This window comes from Oryza glaberrima, chromosome 2 (genome assembly GCF_000147395.1).
Source record: "Oryza glaberrima chromosome 2, OglaRS2, whole genome shotgun sequence".
NCBI classification, from domain to species: domain Eukaryota; kingdom Viridiplantae; phylum Streptophyta; class Magnoliopsida; order Poales; family Poaceae; genus Oryza; species Oryza glaberrima.
This window is the reverse complement of record NC_068327.1, coordinates 5,015,753-5,030,344: the sequence shown is the minus strand read 5'-3', so window position 1 is coordinate 5,030,344 and position 14,592 is coordinate 5,015,753. Positions and strand designations below refer to the sequence as shown.

Sequence of the window (14,592 nt, the reverse complement as noted above, 5' to 3'; positions counted from 1 at the left end):
TCAATTCATACTCCACTGGTAATTTTACATCTATATATATCCAGCCGTTTATTGAGATAGAGACGTGTAACGGGGAGAGCAGGCCGGTCTAATCCATATATGCATATTTGTGTGAACGATATATAGGCACGAATTTACAAAAAATATCGGGTATTCTGACTTTTAATTTCTAATGTTTGTTTTTAGAGTAAACTTTATAAAACGATGATTTGACCAAACTATCACAAAACAAATATGCTTTTTTTAACCAAAACTACATATTTAGTGTCAAATTTATCACATATCTGCATATTTAAGGCATCTACAGATTATGAGGATATTAAGAACTATACATTTTATAGTTTATATCCATAGCAGAAGTTTAGTTTGTGATAAAACTGATGTTAAATCTATGTGATTTTCTAATACAAATCTATTATTTTGTAAATGAAAATTATGTTAAATCCATAATTTTTGTGATACAAATTTTTAAATATATAGTTTTGTGATATACAAAGTTGAAATTAATTTAATCTTGTTTTTAATGCAAAAATTTATAAATACTAAAAAAGATTCCGTATTACAAAAGTTTTTTTTTTGCTTCATACGCATTAGTTTTTTCTTATTTCAACCATTTTAAAAGAAATTAGTGATCAACGTCGACGCAATATTAGCAATATTGTTGAAGGAAGGGAGTACTTTTTTTTGTATATTGTTGGAATTTTATGTTCCCTAGCTTGTGTCCTGTTCATCACGATAGCTACGTATATATATGTGGAATCATCCTGACTCCTGTGGACGAAAAGGTGGGTCGCGAGAAGTACGTTCATGGTAATATCGTATGTATGGAACGACGTTTTACCTTGCGTGAAGTACGTCTTCTGACTACACTTTACACCATTCTTTCATGAAAGAATTAATTTTTTTTTCAAATTCATCCTGAGAAGTTTTTTTTTTTCCGGATGGAGTACGTTTTAACTTTGCTTGCGTAGTACCTATAGTAGATATTTCGGTTTTTGATTTTTTTTCTCCCTTGTCCAGGCAGTTGCGTTTTGTAATTGAAATATTTTTTTTCTAATATATCAACGTGTAATCTTTTTGCGCGTTCGTGAAAATATACAAAGAGTCTTTTTTTCCCATACGTAGGACATATCCGATATATGTATTGGTACGATAATTAATACTGCCCAGGCAAAGAAAATCGACTCAAAATATTGTACAAACCATGAAGTGTTATTTTTTGCGGATGATAGCACGGTAGCGTAATCAATATGTAGCACTTGGAGATTCTCTAATGCAAATGGGCTAAAGATCTAGGGAATGTCATTTACTCTCGGCACAGTGGAAAAATGTAACCCACTTCCAATTCAACCATTTAGTTTTCCATATACCATAATTCATAACGCCTAACAAAATATGATAGCAAGGAAAGGGATGTCATGTCCTCTTATTTTTACGTGTGAAGAAATTTGATAAGATAGACCAATAGATTATGTACCACTACATAAACATAGAAGTTTAAAATCGACCTATACAAGTTAAAAACAAATAACAAAGATCAAATTTGAACTTGGATGTAGTGTACGTAGTCAGTGCTCTAAATATGGAAGTTTGGAGTGATATACCAAGAATTGATACATCTTGTCCGATTTTTAATTAGTGTTATGGCTATTCGGAAATGTCATGAAGGAGGAAAAACCGTATATATGTGCTAAATCGGGGATGAGCACACACTTGCTTGTCTTCCTACAGTGTGAAATAGCTGTAGCAAATAATCTTGTGAGAGGCCACTGCTAGCTCTAGCTTAGCTGCTCTATGGCACAGGAGAACATATAGGAGATGTAACAGCAAGTGCACAGGGAGGGAAAGAGAGAGAGATGAGTGATTGGCAATACACGCACGTGTCCCAATCCCTCGATCAATCAAGCTAGCCTAGCCTAGCTATATATTAACTAGGGCGCCACACCACATACGCCGGAGATCAGAACGAATCATATCGTTCAACGAGCGTCCGGCCGGCGGGCGACGCGCTGTCGAGCAAGAGCGCCGCCGCCCGATCAATCGCTCGCCACCATGATTCACCCCAACCAGCCGCTGGCGCTGTCCGCGGCGAAGAACGCGAGCACCGTCGTCGTCGGCTCGCCGCTCCTCGCGGCGTCGCCGGCCTCCTCCCCCGCGGCAGCGTGCTGTAGCAGCCAGCTGCAGCAGCGGCGAGCCGCCGGGCCCGGGAGGAGGGGCGCCGGTAGGCTCGCGGCGCCGAGGTGCAGCACCATCGAGCAGGCCGCCGGCGTGTCGTCGGCCGTGACGGTGGACAGGACGCTGACGGTGACCGCCACGGTGACCGTGCAGCCGCCCATCGGCGTCGTCTACGCCGCCCGCGGCATCGACGACCTCACCGACCTCATCGGCAAGACGCTCCTCCTCGAGCTCGTCAGCTCCGAGCTCGACCCAAGTGAGCAGCACAACATATCCATGGCTTAGCCGAAGCTCCATGGATGCATGGACAAACACATGTAGTAGTAATTAACACCATGTCTATGCATGCAGGGACGGGGAAGGAGAAGGAGACGGTGAGCGCGTTCGCGCACAGGACGATGAAGCAGGACACGTACGAGGCGGAGTTCGCCGTGCCGGCGACGTTCGGGCCGGTGGGCGCCGTGCTGGTGGAGAACGAGCACCACCGCGAGATGTTCGTCAAGGAGATCCGCCTCGTCACCGGCGCCGACGACTCCTCCACCGTCACCTTCGACTGCAACTCCTGGGTCCACTCCAAGTTCGACAACCCCGACCGCCGCATCTTCTTCACCGTCAAGGTACTACAAACATCGATCGATCTCACCATCACACCATCCATGAACACTTCGAAGCATCATATCAACGACGTCTAGCGCGGCCATGGATCGATGCAGTCGTACCTGCCGGCGCAGACGCCCAAGGGGATCGAGGCGCTGAGGAAGAAGGAGCTGGAGACGCTGCGCGGCGACGGCACCGGCGAGCGCAAGTTCTTCGACCGCGTCTACGACTACGACGTCTACAACGACCTCGGCGACCCCGACTTCAAGATCGAGCACCTCCGCCCCGTCCTCGGCGGCGACGAACACCCCTACCCTCGCCGCTGCCGCACCGGCCGCCCCCACACCGAGATCGGTAACCCCACCTCACCTCCCAGAAATTTTACATCATTTTCACATCAAATTAATCACCTATTTCCTCCTTTCAGGTTATAAAACGTTTTAACTTTTGTCAGAGTCAAACTATTTTAAGTTTGACTAAGTTTATAAACAAATATAATAATATTTATAATATTAAATTAGTTTCATCAAATCAATAATTGAATATATTTTCATAATAAATTTGTCTTCGGTTAAAAATATTACTACTTTTCTCTATAAATTTGGTCAAAGTTAAAACAGTTTGACTTTGATCAAAATCAAAACGCCTTGTAACTTAAAACGAAGGGAGTAATAATGATCGAAGGCAAACCTAGGACAGCTTAGACCTGAGCCTATGTTTACCTCCATAATCATGCTAAAAAAAATTTCTGGCTCAGCCACTGCTAATGGATTAAATGTATATGTAATTAATTAGATCCGCGGACGGAGAAGAGGAGGGGGCCGGTGTACGTGCCTCGGGACGAGCAGTTCTCGGACGTGAAGGGGATGACGTTCAGCGCGACGACGCTGAGGTCGGGGCTGCACGCGATGCTGCCGGCGCTGGAGCCGCTGCTGGCGAACCAGGAGCTGAGGTTCCCGCACTTCCCGGCCATCGACGGCCTCTACAGCGTCGGCATCCCGCTGCCGGCGCAGCTCGCCGCCGCCGGCGCCGCCGCTGCCGCGGCCGGCGGCGCCGCGGCCTCCTCCTCCACCAACATCGTCGGCGGCGTCATCCCCCGCCTCGTCCGCATGATCGAGGACACCACCGACCACGTCCTCCGCTTCGACGTCCCCGAGATGTTCGAGCGTACGTGATAATTAATTAATTACGTGCCATGATTAGAGGCTAATCGGTAGTACTAATTAGTACTCCCTCCATATGTATTTTAATGTATGACCGTCGCTGACTTTTTAACCAATATTTGAACATTCGTTTTATTTAAACTTTTTTTAAATATGAAAATATTTATGTTATGCTTAAAGAATATTTGATGATGAATCAAGTCACAATAAAATAAAAAATAATTATATAATTTTTTTAATAAGATAAATGGTTAAATATTGAAAAAAAAGTGACGTACATTAAAATATAAATATTGAGGTAGTAACATGTTGATTAAGCAATGGATCAATTGGATTTGGCTTTGCATTGCGCAGGAGATAGGTTCTCGTGGTTCAGAGACGAGGAGTTCGCGAGGCAGGTGCTGGCTGGCGTCAACCCCATCTGCATCCAGCTCCTAACGGTAGCGCCGCCATTCCCAACCACATACACTATTCACCTGAGGACGACGTCACTTTTCGATGACGTCATCCCCCAAAAAGAAAGAATTTTCGCTCGTCCCGTCCTGGTCATCCTTTAATATGTAGTGGCGAACCCAGAATTTTTATACTAATAAATATTTCAAAAAATATACATATGTTGACATCTTTAGGAGAGAAAAGATATATAGCAGTAGAAAAATAAACAAGGGGTACAGTGGCAGATGGAAAAATTTTTACAATGGGTATTAAAAATTATGTAGTATTTAAAAAACATGTTAGAGACTTTATATGACAAAAAAATGAAACAGTACAATATTTGGGTAAAAGCTGGGTGGCTGAGACTAGGAATCGAACTCAAGATCCATAATGGGTATATTAAAAATCATGTACTCCAGTATTTAAAAACATGTTAGTGTCTTTAGCAGAAAAAGGATTCAATAATAAAAAGAAAATATGCATCCTATATGTTAGCATCATACTCCCTTCCTCAATTTATGGCATGAAGTTATACCCATCTTAAACTCTCAACTGAGTTTTTTGCTGATGTGGTTTTGAAATTTAAAAATATATATATAACTAACAAGTTGTAAATGATACAAACAATTCTTTTAATTAAAAATAATCATATATTAACCATACGGTAAAATTTTAATGTTTATATAATCATAAAAGTAGCCCATGAATTAAATGCACAGGTTTCCTAAAATTTATATGCAGAAACTTTTATAATACATACTATTTTATATTAAAAACAATTGAATTCGAATCTAAATTAAAATCTGGCATAAACTTTTGGTGTAAAAATTTTAGGGGTATAAACTTTAGTTATATAAACTTAACAAAAAATAAAAATCGCGTGACAAAAAAGAAAGTGTGGCCATTCACAGTGTGCAAACATTAGCCCTTTTCGCTAGATAATTTCCCTCTCAATATTTAGCTAAAAGGTTTTAATGGCTTTAAATAAATGACACTATTGCTTTTTCTAATTTCTAGGACTATTTGTCATTTGTTAGCATCATATTCCCTTCTTCCTCAATTTATGGCATGAAGTTATACCCATCTTAAACTCTCAACTTAGTATTATGTTGATGTAGTTTAGAATTTAAAAATGTATATATAACTAACAAGCTGTAAATGATACAAAAATTATTTTAATTGAAAAATAGCCATATATTAACCATATGGTAAAAATTTAGTATTTTTATAATCATAAAAATAGCCCATGCAATGCATAGGTTTTAAAATTTATATGTAGAAACTTTTAATACATACTCATTTTATATATTAAAAAAACATTTGAATTCGAATCCAAATTAAAATCGGACATAAACTTTTGTGGTAAAAATTTTAGGTGTATAAACTTTAGTTATATAATTAAACTTAGCAGAAAATAAAGTGTGGCCGCTCGCAGTGCGCAAATATTAGCCCTTTCGCTAGATAATTTCCCTCTCAATATTTAGCTAAAAAGTTTTAAATGGCTTTAAATAAATGGCGCCATTATTGGCTTTTCTAGTTTGTATGACTATTTTTCATTTGTAGAAATATTTGTGCAAATAGACAAACATACGAGTCGTAAAGTATTATTGATGACAAATCTAGTGGTATCCTTTTTTTTTATTTTGCTTAACATTGAACGAATGTCTGTTTTTAAAAGTTTGAGGAAAAAAGTCTCAAATGGTGTGAGTAGCAATTAAGGAAAACCGAACTCACCAATTAATTAATGGCGATCGATCGATCGATCGACGTGTGCAGGAGTTTCCCATCGTGAGCAAGCTGGACCCGGAGGTGTACGGGCCACCGGAGTCGGCGCTGACGAAGGAGTTGCTGGAGAGCCAGATCGTGGAGTCGGTGACGGTGGAGGAGGCGATGGCGCAGCGGCGGCTCTTCATCCTGGACTACCACGACGTGTTCCTCCCCTACGTGCACCGCGTCCGCGAGCGGCCGGAGACGACGCTCTACGGCTCCCGCACGGTGTTCTTCCTCACCGGCGCCAGCACGCTGTCGCCGCTCGCCATCGAGCTGGCGCGGCCGCAGTCGCCGACGAGGCCGCAGTGGAGGCGCGCCTTCGTCCACGGGCCCGACGCCACGGCGTCGTGGCTGTGGAAGCTCGCCAAGGCGCACGTCCTCTCCCACGACACCGGCTACCACCAGCTCGTCAGCCACTGGCTCCGCACCCACTGCTGCGTCGAGCCGTACATCATCGCCGCCAACCGGCAGCTCAGCCGGATGCACCCGGTGCACCGCCTCCTCCACCCACACTTCCGCTACACCATGGAGATCAACGCCCTGGCCAGGGAGAGCCTCATCAACGCCGACGGCATCATCGAGGAGTCCTTCTGGCCCGGGAGGTACGCCATGGAGCTCAGCTCCGTCGCCTACGCCGCCACGTGGCGCTTCGACGCCGAGGCCCTGCCCGAGGACCTGGTGCGCCGCGGGCTCGCCGTTCGACAGGAGGACGGCGAGCTCGAGCTCACCATCAAGGACTACCCGTACGCCAACGACGGGCTGCTGGTCTGGAACTCCATCAAGCAGTGGGCGTCGGATTACATCGACTTCTACTACAAGTCCGACGAGGAGGTCGCCTGCGACGAGGAGGTGCGGGCGTGGTGGGAGGAGGTGCGCACCAAGGGGCACGCCGACAAGAAGGACGAGCCGTGGTGGCCGGCGGTGGACACCCGGGACGGGCTCATCGGCGTCCTGACCACCATCATGTGGGTGACCTCCGGCCACCACGCCGCCGTCAACTTCGGGCAGTACCACTACGGCGGCTACTTCCCGAACCGGCCGACGGTGATGAGGAAGAACATGCCGGTGGAGGAGAACAAGGAGGAGGAGATGAAGAAGTTCATGGAGATGCCGGAGCACGTGCTGCTGGACACCATGCCGTCCAAGATGCAGGCCATCACGATCATGGCGACGCTGGACATCCTGTCGTCGCACTCCCCCGACGAGGAGTACATGGGGGAGCACGCCGAGCTGGCGTGGCTGGCGGAGCCGAGGGTCAAGGCGGCGTTCGAGAGGTTCGCAGGGAGGATGAAGGAGATCGAGGGCATCGTCGACGAGCGGAACAACGACCCGGAGCTCAGGAACAGGTGCGGCGCCGGCATCGTGCCGTACGAGCTGCTCAAGCCGTTCTCCACGCCCGGGGTCACCGGGAGGGGCATCCCAAACAGCATCTCCATCTGAGTTTCGCTACCTAAGATAGCTAGCTGCATTTGGGACAAGATTGGAGATGGTTAAGATTTGTACACTAAGATCATGTACCAACACTAATAGCTCCCGTGTATGCCTGCCTGCCACGGGAGAGGCATTTGCTAGTGTGTTTGAGTTATTAGAATGCCACAAATTAGTAAAGAGGTTATTGAACTAAAGCTCAGTTCGCTGAGTTTTCTAGAAATTGGCAGTATGTCATGCGGACGGATGGGATCTGCTGGATTCAGCACATATCATCCAAGAAAAATTACTCACAGCAGAACAGGCATGTCATGCATGTGACTGAATCGAGCAGCATTGTGAGTTGATCAGGACCAGCATGGCATCGTGTTTATAGTTCATTGGTCACTGGCTAACGAACATCGTTACCCCCGGGGTTCCAGACAACGAACTATACAGCTAAGCTGAGACACTGCCAGGATGCGTATCTTTTTAGAATGCAAGACGGTTAGGAAAGATAAGGGTATTGGAGCCGACCACAAAGGCACAAAGTGATTAGTCAGGGGAAGATAAGGCTGGACCTGCCTGTTAGAGTTCACTAGAAAGAGCATTCCGAGCAGCATCTCCATGCTCACGCCGGCTCATTTGAGTCCAAACTTGTGGAGTTAAACGGTTCCTAATACATCTAGCCACGCGTGACTTGGATGTAAAAGAGTCCACTTCGCTCGGTTCTCTGAGGTCAAGTGATCAACCATGAAAAATTTCAAGTCTTGTGCAGTCCACTTAGCACAGCAGCTTTGGGTTTCTCCGTTTGAAACTGACAGGGTGTGCAGAAAGTGATGCGGCGCTTGAAATACTTGAGTACCGCTCCTCGAGTACAGAAATTGGGGGGGTGGAGGGAAGGGCTTTATCTCTGGGAGATGCAGCCTCCGGTTGCACTTTGACTTACTAAATTAGAGCAATGAAAATAAGGCTTCGAAATGAAGAATATAAGAACAAAAATGGAAGTGTGTGTTATCGAGTGAGGTACCTGTAAAGGATGGCTCGAAATACGGTCTGGTTGTTTTGAAAGAGGGTTCCTGAGCATCAACCTCCAAGTGTTGTGTCGTCGTGCTTGTCTTTTGGAGACCTGTCGACTGGACAAGCTTCAGTAGTTTGTCTGTTATGACTGTCATTGGCGGACGGAGCTCTGGTGATTTCTGCATTGAAGGAAGAAATACAGCCAGTAATGATCACAAATATAGGGTGCTGAAATTCATTCGATGAATTCATAAATCATTAGGACCGCAGTAATTAGACATTTTTCAGCTATAATCCCCTTCAATTCCCATTTAGGAGCAGAGTCTAAGCATTAAGGAGTAGTGCATGCGGTGTTTCAATTTGCAGCTTGGCTTCTATCCTCAAGGTAGCATAGTTCAACTAAGTAATGTGTACCAGAAAAAGGTAACGGACAGTTACCTTGATGCAGAGTAAGATGATGTTGCCTAACGTAGAGATAGCTTGAGGTGGCATAGATGCATGTATTCTTGGATCAGTTATTCTTTCCAAAGAATCAAGGTTATGGAGATGAGGAGATGCCCAATCAACTAGAAACTGCTCGTTCTGCCTTCTTGAACTGAAGAGGAAAAAGAACTTCATTAGAGAACCAGACTACAGCTGTACAAGAATAAGTGAGCATATACCTGTCAAAGGCCTTCTGCCCAGTCAAAAGCACGAGCAAAATCACACCGAAACTGTAAATGTCAGCCTTGATGCTATCTGTTGCTGGGTCAGTAAGCTCAGGTGCAACATAGCCTTTACCACTGTTGAGAGCTTCTGAGTCCTGTTTTTTCAGGTGAGGAACTGTTAACGGTCAACAGATTATACAGAAGATATATCATTGACTTTGAAAAACACCAGTATCCCCTTAATATGTGTGTGATTTTTCTACCCACTTCTGAAGGGACCACGGTTGATCCTAGTAGGGACACACACATATACATCTTTCAAATATTTCAAGGGAGAGTAGCTTGTTTTGATATAACACTATAATGTATAGGAGTCTATCCAGCGACCTACCTTTGATTTTGGTTGAGATGCAACTGTAAGCAATCGTGACAAAATTCCAAAAGTATGGGTCTAAACTGGCTTATTATTAATTCAGTCTTTCTTCCTTTTGGAAAATAGTTCAAGAGCTATAGCGTTCACCAAAGGACATAAGCACCAGCCCGGTGCCTTGGTCTTAGGACTTGAACCCAAGCAGATGGGGAGGTTAAACAGCCTCACCATCACCAGGACAAACCCTTTTCCCTAAAAAGCTAACTTTATGGATCATTTTTTCTCAATGCATCCTTCTCTGTCTAAACTTAAAATTCCTTATCGTTAAGTATGCAGTAAGAACTCCAAGAGATTGGCAATCCATGACAACAATTAGATCCTAGAATTGTTCAAGTAAAACATTAACTATATCACCATCACTAATGATTATGTACAGAAGTAAGAACACTATCCAATATAACATGGAAAACTAGTGAGCACTGACCGTTCTTATGGCACTGACAAATTGGCTTAGCCTGGCTAATCCACAGTGGCTGAGGTAGGGCATGAGCTGAGCATCGAGCAAAATATTTGTCGCTTTAATATTTCCATGAACAACTGGAGGAGAGCACGTCGAATGCATGAATCTGCATAAGCTTCAAAATTTCAGGAAAGCTTCCAGTATATGTCTAAAAATTGACATCAGTTCAGCGGAACAATTTACAGAAAGCCATTAACACTATGAGGATGTGTATACCCTGCAGTACAAAACAAACAGCTAGATGATTTGGTAGGAATCTAAGTCCACAAAAATGTACTTACTCCAAAGCATAGGCAACTCCAAGAGCAATCTTCATCCGAGCTTTCCATGACAAAGCCCTGGACCTTGTGGCTGCTGAAAACAAAATATCATCAAGAGAGCCATTTTCTGCATATTCATATAGAAGTGCACAGTGCCCAAACTCGACACAGTAGCCCACAAGCGCAGAGATATTGGGGTGCTTCAAATTGGACATTTTCCCAAGCATGTCTATCAGCTCATCTTGTTCCGATAATGACAGATCTACCATGTTGATCTTCTTGATAGCCAGGAGCTGCATGTACGAGGATAAATACATGTTATACATATAAAACACAGATGTAAAATAATCTGTAGAAAAAATATGCGCCTTTACTATTTAGCAAATGATAAATTTGATAAATCACATATTTTTTTTCTAATATTGATTTCGGGAAGTTGCAATGAGACTAGGAATTGCATCCTCCTCGTGCATTGAATTTTAAAGCTTATCGAGAGATCAAGAGAAAAAAAATGTCAACGATGCAAGACAAGTTTTATTGCCGATAAGAAAAGGAAAACGGCCAGTTGATGAACAAAAAGTAGTAGTAAATAAACTTAATACACCAACTAAAGGAAAATTCAGTATTAGGACACTGAAACACGTAGCAGAAATTAGATTCGAGAGCTTGTTCTAAAGTAACAAACCAATAGTATTTTCCAACAGGGTACTAACAATATGATACCTGGCCACCAGGAAAATCACCTCTGTAAACTTGGCCAGTGAAACCTTCACCAATAAAGCATTCTTTACTGAAGTTCCTGGTAGCTGCTAAGATGTCAACAGCTTGAAACTGTTTTGCAGTTAGAAAGTTTTTGGATGTCTTGGCCCAAACTTTTGTTCTCATAGCTCTTTCAGGCTTAATGACGTCACTAGAGGAAGCCTCACAGTCATTCATAAGAGAATTCCAAGAGTACAAGACCTCATTTGCTTTAGGGACTGTAAAATGATATGTATGAATTTCAGTGATATGAAAGAATGTAAGTCTATCCAATAATGCAACATGCAGGAATGGAGAACAAGTATATATATACATGATTGGATATTATATACAGATCCTAACATAAGGATGAATATTAAGTGATGAACAAGAATATATAGAATATGTCTAGCCATCAGCTACAATTGCATAAGCCGGTTATGCTTAAACTAATAAAGTTCCAGTGCTACCTTTTTCCACATTGGCAGGTGGAGATTTGGCATTGTTAGCGGTGCTCTTAGGACTGTATGTGCAGCTTTTCAGAACCAAGCCAACAATGAGGAGCACAAAAGCTGTACCAGTAACAGTAGCTATTGCAGCAGCTGTCACTCGAGAGTGTGACTTCCTGTGCTGATTATGGTTGTACATAGAAGAATGGCTTAAGGAAGGCTTCAAAGGTTCGGGCTTGTGTTTCAAATTTTCCTTAACTGCTGGTGGAGGTGGGGACATAGGTGGTGGAGGTGAAGATGGAGGTGGATGTGGAGTTGGTGGTGAATGAGCACTCCTGGTAAATGAGGGAGATGCACATTTGAAACCTGGTTGAAACTGGTTCCCATCAATCCTGGAATGTTAGATTAGCCACTTATTTCAACTAGATATGAAGTCAAGGCAACATGTATGCATAAATATCCTACGGAAAGAAACGTGGGTTATTAAGCAGAACCGAATACCTCAACTCAGGAATGGACTCAAAAGTTCCTGGCACATAACCACTGAAGCTATTGTTTTCAATGTTGCTGCAACCAGTTGATAATTGTCAGGAAGGATGAGAATAAACAAATATAGAGAAGGATAAAATACAGTTGAATTTCTTACAGGGATGATAATGGAAGGTCTGCCAACAAAATAACAGATCCTGTGAACTCATTATGCTGTAAATAACTGTAAAACCAAAACAAAATGAACCTTTTATATTCTAGCATATTTTTGTGCATGAAATCGTTAAGAACGCACATCATTCTTACAGGTGATGAAGGTTCTTCAACGAGCTAAACGACGTTGGCAAGTCACCACTGAAAGAGTTGAATGATAAATCCCTGAAGTTGAATAGGAACAAAAATGAGGTACAGACTACAGTGGGTGAAAGATCGAATTACTCGAAGATATATAGCTAAATTTGCATGGAGAATTATAGTAGAATTGCAAGAAGGTCCAAAGGAACTACTCTAGCATCAAAGTGTGTGCCCATATTAACAGGTCAAATGAGCTTGAGCCTTGAAGATTGTTTTTTAAGAAACCATAAAGCAAATAAATGCAAAAATAGAAACAAACAGACTGTAAAAACTTATGTATCAAATGATCCATGTGATTTATGTGAGTGCAACGAAACATGCATTTTTGTGGGGTGGCTAAGAAAACATGCAGTTATTCACAATAATGGAGGGGGAAATCTAGGAAACACAAATGTATGCAGTTAAGCATGGCTGAAGCTTCTCTTGTACATGCAAATATTAAATAATGTTTGGGCTGCAAGAATTCGCATGTCGTTGCAAGCTACAGTGCAAGAAATAATTCATTTATTCAAGAGGATAAAGAAATTAGAATCTGGGAGCACTACATTGTTCCTAAGCTTTCCATGTTGACAAAAACATCACCAATTATTCCAGAGAGCTTATTGTGGCTGAGGTTCCTGCAGCAAAGATTAATTACAGGCCAGTTATTTGATTCTGCAACCAGAGTTCACTATAGAAAATTAGGAAGTGCTCCAATTGCCAAAAATGCACTCACAGATATTTCAGAGTGTGCAACCATGGTAGTGACGGTGGTATACTCCCCTCAAACTGGTTGGCTGCGAAATTTCTACAGGAGCACAACATATGGTGATTATGTCAACCATAGTTCATATTTGATATTTAACCCAGCCAAAAGGGGGATAACCGAAATACAAAGAGAACATACAGGTATTCCACACTTGGGGGCAAATTGCGCGGGATTTCACCAGCAATGTTATTGAAGCTCACATCCCTACGGTCGTCATGATTCAGCGAAGCAAAGAAATTAAAGACTGGACTAAGAACTGCAGAATCATGATATGCTAACAGATTATCACAAACTTTCTGGTCAAAAGCTCACAGTATTTTCAGAGAGTAAAACTTGAGCAGCTCCAGACCAAGCCACCCGCCAACTCCTAGCCCACTAATATTTCTGTGTACGAGTGAAAGAAGAGCAAAATATTCAACTCAATTAATAATCCCTGTAAAGTTGCAGGTGAAACTGATCAGGAAGTTAAGAATAACTGAAGAATTACAAAGCGACAATGGACGAATCCCTGCAAAGGACTCCATGCCATGGCCGTTGTTCACCACCGCGGCCACAGGGGTCACCGCCCTGAGATGTCCACCCAGAAAGCTGCCATGGAGAATCCAATGTTCGATATAATTCCCAAAGCCCTAAAGCTGTAGAACAACCAGAAACAACAGAAAATTAAACATAAGGCAGCGAAGTCATACACAAACATGAAGACGGCATGACACGCAGGAATTGAACAAAGGTAACTACGATACGGTCACAATAGCATGCACACTCTTGTTGTGGCACACAATCACATACATCGATGTGGACAGGATCAGATCAGAACCAACACGAACACTAATACCAAATGGGAGCAAGCATAGATATTCATCATGAGACTGTGCCAACTACTGCACACGCACTGGGCAAACTCATGCTCGCGCAATCACCGAATCACGAGTACGCGTGCGGCGTGCGCGCGATGGCTAGCTGCGCCGTCAAACCAGCACAGACCCAGCCCTCGCAAGCAAGCGCGCGAGCTCGGAGTAGAGGCATCAAACGGTAACTGCTCGATCGCTACAGATTGGGGGTTGAGTAGACTCACCATCGGAGGGGTCGGTGAACCCTGATACGGGGGCGAACGCGGCGCACAGCACCGCCGCGGCGAGGAGGAGGCGAGGCAGCGCCGCCGCCGCCATTCCGATGCCTCCGCGGCTCAGCGCGCCCCCTCCCCCCCAAAATCCAGCGCCGCCGCCGATCGCCACGAAACCCAGACCAAATCGAGCGATCCGCGCACGAAATCGCCGACGACGCCAACCGGAACGTTCTCGAACTTTCTCAAAACCCCCCGCGCTCGCGCGCTTGCTCCCGACGCCGCCGCTCCCCCAGATCCGCGCGCCCCCGGCCGTCTCCCGATCGGGCCGAGCAATCCGCCCGCGAATTGGAGGAACCCACCGGTTGGGGGGGAGGATCGAATCTC

At 44.0% G+C, this 14,592-nt stretch overlaps 2 protein-coding genes across 2 annotated transcripts; one reads left to right on the top strand and one right to left on the bottom strand.

Annotated features, from left to right (window-relative positions):
* The first annotated feature begins 1,769 nt into the window (after window positions 1-1,769).
* LOC127764142 (lipoxygenase 2.3, chloroplastic-like) lies at window positions 1,770-7,880 on the top strand. Its single transcript, XM_052288975.1, has 6 exons — window positions 1,770-2,431; window positions 2,527-2,792; window positions 2,889-3,126; window positions 3,568-3,939; window positions 4,290-4,375; window positions 6,147-7,880. Exons 1-6 carry the CDS (start codon window positions 2,053-2,055, stop codon window positions 7,578-7,580), a joined length of 2,775 nt encoding a protein of 924 aa, XP_052144935.1. The 5' UTR covers window positions 1,770-2,052; the 3' UTR covers window positions 7,581-7,880.
* Window positions 7,609-14,352, bottom strand: LOC127764143 (protein STRUBBELIG-RECEPTOR FAMILY 8-like). Its single transcript, XM_052288976.1, has 16 exons — window positions 14,218-14,352; window positions 13,630-13,777; window positions 13,455-13,526; window positions 13,281-13,346; window positions 13,110-13,181; window positions 12,940-13,011; window positions 12,347-12,418; window positions 12,198-12,263; window positions 12,053-12,118; window positions 11,573-11,943; window positions 11,088-11,341; window positions 10,386-10,657; window positions 10,069-10,210; window positions 9,230-9,369; window positions 9,006-9,162; window positions 7,609-8,746 (listed from the first exon to the last, which is right to left on the bottom strand). Exons 1-16 carry the CDS (start codon window positions 14,309-14,311, stop codon window positions 8,501-8,503), a joined length of 2,310 nt encoding a protein of 769 aa, XP_052144936.1. The 5' UTR covers window positions 14,312-14,352; the 3' UTR covers window positions 7,609-8,500.
* Between the last annotated feature and the right edge of the window lie 240 nt (window positions 14,353-14,592).